Source organism: Octodon degus, unplaced genomic scaffold, assembly GCF_000260255.1.
Source record: "Octodon degus isolate 3935 unplaced genomic scaffold, OctDeg1.0 scaffold00016, whole genome shotgun sequence".
Classification (NCBI taxonomy): domain Eukaryota; kingdom Metazoa; phylum Chordata; class Mammalia; order Rodentia; family Octodontidae; genus Octodon; species Octodon degus.
Genome location: NW_004524592.1, coordinates 24961803 through 24971860, shown reverse-complemented (window position 1 = coordinate 24971860; position 10058 = coordinate 24961803). Strand labels below are relative to the sequence as shown.

Sequence of the window (10058 nt, the reverse complement as noted above, 5' to 3'; positions counted from 1 at the left end):
TATATAATCGCCAAATGATGAACACGAAAGCTTGCTGCAGAAGGGTGGGAGAGGAGAGTGGGTGTTTTTCACTCCATCTAACACCCTTGGATTCTTGTCTTACATATGGTATCATACTGTAAATGCTGGTTTTGTATCTTTTAACACATTTTGGAAAGGAAAATTAAAATGTTACGAACCATATTGTTATTGGGCAACTGGGTTGAAATAAATAAAGCAAGGCTCAGTGAAGATATGTAAAGTGAACGGCCACAGGAAGAAAAATTGACTGTATCAGAATATAGAATAAGGAAGTCTGGGCCAGCCAAATAGCTCAGTGGATTAAAGCGCCTGCTTAGGCAGACGCAGGGGCCGGGAGTTCGATCCCCTGACCTGCAATGCTGGCCCCATACCCAGGGCGCTATTGAGACTGGGCATGGTGGCGCACCTGTAATCCCAGCACTTGCACCTGGGAGGCTGTAATCAGGAGGATCACTATGAGTCTGATCTACACAGTGAGACCCTGTAGACCCTGTACACCATGTCCAAAAAAAAAAAAAAAAAAGAAGAAGGAAATCCTAAGCACAGAGAAAGAGCTAATGGTCATAAACAGAGGGAATAAATTGAGTAGAAATCAATAATACAGAGTGTTACATTTTTTAAAAGCAAATTCTGTTGCAGAACTGGGTTGAATTCATGGAACATAGCATATAAAATGAGCCAGAACCTTAGTGAGCGCAAAAAAAAAAAAAAAAAAAAACAAAAACCCACCAATAATTCATATTTTAGAAATGGCAAAGAAAAACAAAGAGAATTAAGTGATTATGATTCATTTATTAACATTTTAATGAATATGTCTAAATTAAAGCCTACACCCTTTTAATGTTAGAAAAATATAACCTAAGACAATTAAAGTATTGAAATAATGAGGAACATTTCAGCTCCTAAATGCATGACAGATTGAAAACATGCAAACTTTAGAGAAAATAGCAATAATTTAAATAAAAATAATTTTAAAAGAGACTAAAGACTTAAAAGCCTGACGATACACTGTCATCTTTAAAAGCAGAATTACTTCCATTTTAAGTGTATAATGCATGTATCCATTTAACAGAAGTTATATAAAAGCTGAAAGATTCTCATTCTAAATAAACTTTGGACCATAATCACCTAATAATGAATGTTATAATTTTATATTTTAACTTTATGATTTTATCAGCATCTATATTTAATGTTCAAAATATATGCTGTAATTTCATACCAAATAGATATGGTGTAAAGATTTTATATTTCCTTTGAGAGAATTTGTGCCAAAGTGAAAGACTACCACAAGTACTTCAAAATTGTATCTAGTCCACCTTGTTGAGAAATGTATAACTTTAGCATATATATATATATATGTAAATATTTGTGTGTGTGTGTGTGTGTGTGTGTGTGTGTGTGTGTCTGTGTGGTACCAGGGATTGAACTCAGGACCCTGAGCTTGCCAGACAAGTGCTTATTCTACTGAGCTATCTCCCCAGGCCTTCAGCATATATATTATAAGCATATATATTATTTACAAGAGTTACATATATGTTATAAGTATATATATTACTTATAAGAATTACAAAAGATAGGAACTGTGAGATTCTTGCAGCCTATTTCAAGAGCTGTATTACAGCATACCACAACCCTAGGCACATTTGTAAACCAAATTCTCCACTCAGCTCTTGCAGATGTAATCAGTATTTTCAATTTCAAACAACAGAACAAAATAGCGACTTTGTAGAAGAGGCTGTAGTCCCTTTTCGTGAGAAAACGCTGTGTGTATGTGTACTAGAATAAGAATTTGGTTCCTACAGCATGATGAGAAATGGACTGAGAACAGGATTAAGAGTTAGAAGACACAGGTCCTGAGCTCCATGATTAAACTGATGTGTATTTCTTATCCAAGTTTCCACCCACAGGTTGTTGAGGGTAAAGCACAAGCTGTCTTGAGCTCTATGGAAAGATGTTTGTTATTGTTGCTTTTCCATCACTGAAGAACTTAAACCAATTCATTTGTTTTCTTCTTGACTCTTATTACAAAATAACCCATGTCCACAATCTTTCTTATACGCATCTTCTATGATAGAAGTCAATCTCTTGCATAGTCTGTAATCCTGAAAGCCATCCTCACATCCAAATCAACAAATATTTGCGTTCCTATGGTGCAGCATGATGTGGTCAGTGAAAAAAAGTTTAAAAGTGTGCCTTAGTGGATGCAGGCTGCTGTAATGAGATTCCATAAACTGGGGAGCTGTCAAGCAATAGAAGTTTCTTCTAGATGTGAAGGCTTCGGGGCACTGGCAATTTGGGGGAAAGTCCCTTTTCTGGCTCATAGATGGTGTCCTCTTGCTAAAGTCTCACCTGGAGGAAGGGGCGGGTATTTGCTCTTGGACCTGTTTTATGAAGAAATTATCCCAACTCAGGAGGCTTTACCCTCAAGACCCCATTATCTCCCAAAGGCCCTGTCCTCAGCACTATCACTTTGAGGGTTAGGATTTCTGCCTGTAAGTTCTGGGGAGAAGTCATTCAGGCCATTGCACTACTGGTCCTCATCTTGAGGAGCAGCTCATGCTAATTGCTAAGACAATATGCCAGTCAGTGGAATCAGAATTTTATCAAAAGTTAAATAACAGTTTGAGATTTAAATAAATATCTAAAGAATAATAGTAAACCACCCCTCCCCACAAACACGTGCACTACTCCGTCTTTTCCAGTTCAATAAAGTTATTGTGTTTACTGTAGTTCCCTTAAACTATTGGTCCTCAATTTAGAAAGCGAATCTGCTTGTCTTTTCCTATATATTGTTTTTATGTTTTCACCTCTATGCTTTTGAATGTAACATATCCACTTCCTTGTCGATTTTGTAGTTTATGAAGGCTACTTTCTTCAGACCCAGCTCATAATTCACTAATGAGTCATTCACATGTGAAGAGTTGGTTGTGGCAGTGTTGTGTTTGGTCTGGTTTTGTTGACATTTATTATTTTCTTGAGTTGAAAGATCCCTGGTAAAATCATATCTGGCGTTTCGTAAAGTTTGGTTGTAGGAGTGTATAAATGTTGACAGCTAATTTACTTTCAGACCTATAACTAAATATTTTTGTCAACAGTCTTGTGATCTTACTGAAAGATGGATTGAAGATTTATTTCAGGGACTCTGTATACCTAAAAGTTATAAGGTATTTTTTGAGGTTACAAAAAGTTCCTTTAATTGAAATATTTTATTACTTTCTTCTGGGTCAGTTCAAGTAATTTTAAAATTATAAATTTATACAAATTTGACAAGTAAAAAAACAAAGAAGCAGCAATGAGAATGACCTATCATTTCACCATTCAAAGACATTTACTAGCGTTTTAGGCATAGATTGCTTATCTAATTTTATACTTTTTTGCTTACTAGCCCATAAATATTTTGCAAGTTGTTAGTATCAGAGACACCATTTTAATGGCTACAAATTTCCTTAGTGTGAGGGCCCAGAATTTATTCTCCTCTTTTGTTAAAACTTTAATGTTTTCCACACCCCTCCCAGTTTTCACCTTACATGTAGATATTGCCATAAACTTATGCAAAGTACCTGCCAGTGTTAATGTAGAAGAGATTCTTAGAGATTCAAAAGGAATTAACATTAAAATATCTTAATAGAATTTGCCCAAATTGCCTTCAAGCATGGAAAATATAAATTCCTTCCAACAGAATAAGAATGCCTGTTCCATTCCATAATTATCTGGGTTATATTTTAGCAAAATTAGTCTAACAGAGCAAGATTCACAGGGTGACTGAAAAAATAAGAAATTTTGGCATTGCTTCTGAATGCTTGGAAAACTTTACTGTGTTTCTCTGAATTCTGGGTTCTGGTTATAATAATGTCCTTTGCTTTTTTGTCTAGATTTTCTATGCAGTTCATGCTTTTCAAGCAAGAAGTACCTATGAACTGAGTCTTCAGGAATACCAACGAGTCCATATTCTTAGATTCTGTGACCTGAGTGGCAATAAAGAGTGGTGGCTAGCTGAAGCACACGGGCAGACAGGATATGTGCCGGCTAACTACCTAGGAAAGATGACTTATGCTTAAGAAGACAAAGCTTTGGCCTTTAGTTCCTGGCAAGGTCGACTGACTACCTCCCAGAACTGACCTTCGGAAACTTCTGACCAAAAGGCATGGAACTTCCAAACTACATCAAGTGCTACCACACCAAGTTTGAAGGAACATCCCCTACGTAACGGATTATTTAACAAATGTATTGCAAATGCTAAACCAACAGAAACAGAAAAGTGTGAATAGTTCAGGTGACCACCAGAAACTACTTAAAAGTAGATATCTTTTGAAAGGGTGAATGTTCTTTTATTGTCCCAAAAGGCTGGGTCTAAGAATAAGGTTTTTCAATTTACTATAAAACTTTTCTCTTACTGTATTGTTTTTGTGTTTTTCACTTCTCACTTGTACATAAACATGTTTAAATATTGTTGTAGTTTGGGGTTCTGCAAAGGGAACAATATAATACAGGACACATTTTTATGAGTATTTATATTAAATCTCCCACAGAATCATGTACAAAGTATACAAGAAATCTGTCCACATCCTAAAGACCAAAGACTCCAGCTGAGGGCCTGGGTCCCACAGTGACATCCTGCTTGTGTCCAGTTGAAGGCTTAGGGTCCCTTAACAAGGCCCTCACGAGTCCACCTGGAGACCAAGAGCCCATGACACTGTCACATGCAGGCCTGTCTCACGGATCAGCAATGGGAAGGCCCAAGGTCAGCGGTGGAAGCTAGGAAATCTGTGGCAGTGGGATGATCTGTGCTATCAAGCTGAGGGACCTGGACTGGGGCCATGAAGCAATGTCCAGAACGTAAGAACCAGAGCTCTCCCTAAAAGGACCACAGCCATCCTTAGCAGCAGTGAGGTCCCAAGCCCCTCCAATGATGAGCAAAGCCAAGTTCCCATCCGCAAAGCAAATGTAACAAGCTTCTCCAGGAGACTGAGCTATGCACCATCTTTCTCTTCGTAGCCAGGAAGCAGTGGTCGAAGTGAGAACTAGAGTTCCCCCGAAGTGAACCATAGCCATTCTTAGTGTCAATGAGGTTTCGAACTCCTTCGGTGATGAGAATAGCTGAGTTCATCACGAAAACCAGCATGACAGGCTCCTCCAAGAGAACGAACAGCTCCCTCCAGCCTCTCCAACACCTTCCAACAGCTCCCCTAACAGTCTTCTCACACCTTTCTCTCCAGTTCTCCTTTTTATTGCTGGCGGCAATCCTCAATCCACCACAAATACTCATACATTATGCAGTTTATACTTAAGTGTATCACATATTTCATACAATTGTTATCTTTATATCTGAGCATACACTAAACACACATAAGAATAGAAATCAGTTAACAGTCAACGAGACGTTTTTGACATGGCTTCTTGAATGTAAGTTCTGCACCAAAGGAAAACAGAGTAACATGACAATACCTATCATTCACTGAAGGGACACTGTATGATAGACACTGCTTCAATGCTTTGTATGTGTTGTAGTAACATATTTAATGCAACCCATAGCCAAAGAAAAGGAGTAATTCTGCCCAAGTCACATTGCTAATAAGTGGCAGGGCCAGGACTCAAAGGCCAGCACTCTATTTCCTGGGTCTGTGCTCCTGAGCATGGCCTTGGGCTCCTCCAGGGCTGCACACACTTGTTACCCGCAAAGCACTTAGCGGTACGAGTAACGAACCGAAGAGGACCAGCTATTATCCTCTCATGCTTGCCTTCATTTAGAAGTTTTTCAAAATTAAGGGCTAAAAGGACATCCATTTTCGCCCAAGAAAAAACAAATATTTTTATTGTTTTGTTAACCGTTTTGAAAGCATAATTGTTTATGAACTATGTCTGGTGATTGTTAATGAGACTGTAATGAACTATTCTTGGGTCCCTCAGTCATGAGGATAATGAATGGGAATGTGTGTTCTGTGTTCTGAGCCAAGATGTACATATTTTCAGTTGCTGATCTGTACTTAGACAAGGCAGGCATTCAGGATGACATCTGCTATCACACAATGGCCTGGGACATGGAACTCCAATTTCAGGCATATTTTCTTAAGTCACTTTATGGAACTAAAGATGGCTTTCTGTCACAGAAAAAATTAAATTACAGTAGAATGCAGTGGGTTCTTTTCAAAATCAAATTAAGTTGGACTTTCACTGTCCACATAATGCGTTAATATGGCATTACATTTTAAGATTTGTTACTCTAATTGATCCCTGTAATGGGTAACATTATATATATTCCTGAGGAAAACACACACAAAATGAAAAGTGCTACTTTTCAGAGAGTAGCTGACTCCAACACTTATACACATACATACAACCTCAGAAATACATACATACATACATACATACATGCATACATACATACCTACAACCTCAGAAATTCAGAATTACATGACAGAAAAAAAATCTGCACTTTATAATGTTCTTATAATCATTGGTCTAAAATTAGCTTTATAAAATTTTACTGTTATATAAAAGGGAATTGAAATGTGTTATGTGCATGTACTGACTCCTCATGAAGAGCTCAATCACTGTGTGATGCAAACATGCTGATGAAAAGCAAAAGCTGGGGGAAAGTAGAAATCCTAAGTTATTTTTGTGTGATTTTTCCTGCTTTGAGTTAGGCACTAAAAGAAGACACTCTCTTTTTTTTTTTTTTTTTTTTTGGATATACATTAACTTTTATGTGTTTTAACTATTCTTTGTACTAAATTTGAAAATTTAAGCCCTAGTTTGCCCAGGATAAAGCAAAAAGAAATCCAAACTTATGGCATGGTACTTGCCACAAAAGTGAAGAATCGTATAATAGTACAGCCCTGGTTTTCAGGCTGACTGAATGGGTGTACAGAGGCTGTGCAGCCGGGATGGCCCTGAGGACTGACACTTCCTGTCCAGCCTATGAAAGTCCACTCCACCAGAGTCACAGCTGCAGTCGCTGCTGAGCAAGAGCTGTAATGAAGCTGCGAGCTGCTGTTCCCACTACTGTGACAGACACCACGATTCTGCGTAGGCTTTTGCAAGACCCTCATTGTCTAAATATGTTGCTTAAAAGTCAAGGAAATAATAATTTTGAGGATCAATGTTAGTTTATTGGGCTCAAGGGAAATAGGCTTCCATGACAGTTATAAGATGTATAAATCTTTAAGAAGTTTAATAGACAAACTGCCAGTGGCATCAATATACTTAAGGGAAGGGATGCTAATTGTATTATGTTCCTTGAAAAATATTGTACAGAATGAGAGCCTCTGAAGTATTTTTTTAACCAAGAATGAAGGAGAAATTATATAGCTATTTTTTCCTTTTAAAACAAGCGTATGTAAAACATTTTGTTTAGCCTTAAAGATCCTCTAAGCTAATAGTATACAAATAGTATATATATATATGTATATATTATACATATGTATAATATATGTTTAGAAAGTATAAATATTAATGCAATTATTCAAAATTACTGTGAATGCTAAAATTGTATGAAAAAGGCATAAAGCCACTACTGAACATGATGTACATTTCAGGGAAATACCATGAACATGAAATTGAGTCCTGCAATAAGTTATAATATATATTTTTAATAAGCAACGAAACACTGTGTGACCTCCTTTCAGTGCTGGAATAGTCTAGGTCAGTCTAAAATCTAACTTGGACTTTTAAGATATCTCCTTCACTTAGGTAATTTACAAAAAAAAAAAAGCACTAGTAAAGCATGGATTAACAACTTCACTTTTCCCATTAGCTTCTTGGATTTTTGTTCACTGCAAAAAACTCTCAAAGCCATATGAATAAAATGAAAATTTTTATATTCTGACATGCTTCAAACTCCAAATTTATTTAAATCCTATTTATAGTAACTGCAGCTAATGTGCTCGTTATATAGCTAAACACTGAAAATATCTTGAACTTACAAAACTTAAACTATATAAATTTATTTTATGGTGGAAGAAATTAAATTTCATGACTAGAAGGACACGATTTTAGAAAGAGATCATTAGAGAATACTATTGTCTAAAAGTTAATTTTTTTTATATTCTAGCTATAGATATAAGGATTATTTTATTTTCTCAGAAAAATAAGTTATCCTTTAACAAATACTAGAATGAAAAATTCTTGCTTAAAAATAGGAAATACATTCTCAGCAGATTAAATAAAAATTATTTTACTTAAATACTATGATAGATGTATTTTTGGTTTTTCTCTAATTTCTTATGTACTTTTTAAAATTATTGTATTAATAAAATTTTACTGTGGTAAAATGAACTTTCTACATAACCTGTGTTCATCATAATGTAATGTATCGTGTCACTAATAAATAGTACTACCACATGTTCGGTAAGAGTTGGACTCATTTAACCTTTAAATAGATGTGTTTTGACTTACGATGGGGTTATGTTCTGATAAACCTACTCTTCAGTTGAGATATCCTGAGTTGAAAATGCACTCAATGCAGCTAGGCCCCCACCCATCCTGACACAGTTACACAGCGCACTGGAGCCAATGGTTGGTTACACATGACCTCCTGGAAGAGTGGGAGGTGCTGGTGCCTCCCCCGGCCATGCAGGACAGCAGCACGAGCACAGGGCTGGCCTAGAAGATCAAGAGAAGTTCACATTCTGCTAACCTGTATCACTTTCACACCCCTGACACACATAATATACAGAACAGAAAAAGTGATCTGGACCAAACTTTCTATAAAACAGAACTAAAAGCTTATTTAGGCACCCATTTATTACCTCTCCTCTCGTTCACTGAGCGAACAAGTAGGGAAATCTGCAGGTGACAAGGTGGTGTCAGATGGCTTCTCTCCCTGTAGACAACTTAAATTGGAGTGGGAGGAACAAAGTGTACACAACAAAACAAAGAAATGAGAAATTCAACTGCTCCTTCTCTTCACTGCTCAGCTCAAACGTTTTGTAGCTCACTTTGTGATATGGAAAAATCTGAGCTACTTGAAACAAACTCAGTAACAAATACGTCTCTATAAAAATACTCAGTTACACATATTACTAAATATGTACATAATTACATGTAGGTAATATCCTAAATATAGTCATATCCACAGAAAAGTAAGTTACTTCCTAGTCTTCCCACTAAGCTTCCTAAAATTTAATAAAATCAAAATAATTGCTTCCCTTCTCAGTTCTATATTTAGCACAAATTTTCTATGATGCAAAGGAATTTTTCTTTTTAAACACTGATATGCCAACTGAACCAATCATTACATTTATTTTTATGTGTTTGGTACAGGGTCTCACTGCAGGTCGGACTTGTAGTGATCCTTGTTTTCAGTGTCCCCAGTGCTGGGATTACAGGCTGCACCACCACTCTGGGTCATGGTGACAGGCTCAGAGGGCGGGGTTGGCACAGCACGTGGTGCTGGGGATCAAATCCAGGTACCTGCACTTGCCCAAGGAAGCGCTTATGCTGGTGCGCTATGTCGCCTGCCCTCAGATTTAATGTTTTATAAATACTGAGGTTACATAAATTGTTAAGTTTTGTCAGACAAGCTATTTCAGGCTATCCTGTTGTTTTGTCCTAACTGACTCTGAACTATACATGAATGATGATGGATTTTATTAATGTCTCTTTTACCTAAAGGGATTTGAAGATTATGCCAAATTGATGTTTTAACAGAAATTAGGGGATGGGGAGATGGCTCAGTGGAATAAGCAGTTCCCTGGCAAGCACAAGGGCCGTTCAATCCCTGGTTCCACCAAAACAAAACAAAACCCCCAGAAATCTGTCTCTCCAAAAAACTTCTGCAGGCAAATTTCAAACATATAAGCAAGCATTTACTCCATATGTAAGTAATGGAATTATCTCCATCTTGGATAATTTCCTATGAATAATTCACTATTATTTTATAGCAGTTTAAAATAATCTTTCCTTAGAAAAAGAACAAAGCTTAATTTAAACACTTTCTCTTCATAGAGATCACTTATTAGTGTATTTTAGGACATTAGAAAAGCCCAGGGACTAAAGAACGGGGTTGGGATTGGTGGTTTATACAGTGAAGACTCTTT

General features: G+C 36.8%; 1 protein-coding gene across 2 annotated transcripts in view; it reads left to right on the top strand.

Moving 5' to 3' along the window:
- Positions 1-7388, top strand: part of Arhgef38 (Rho guanine nucleotide exchange factor 38) — a 130354-nt gene extending 122966 nt beyond the window's left edge. For both annotated transcript variants that reach the window (XM_023710128.1, XM_004626706.2), the window contains exon 14: positions 3894-7388. In XM_023710128.1, coding sequence (XP_023565896.1) covers positions 3894-4079 — 186 coding nt within the window. In that variant the 3' untranslated portion in view covers positions 4080-7388. The remainder of the gene's footprint in view (positions 1-3893) is intronic.
- Positions 7389-10058: the final 2670 nt, after the last annotated feature.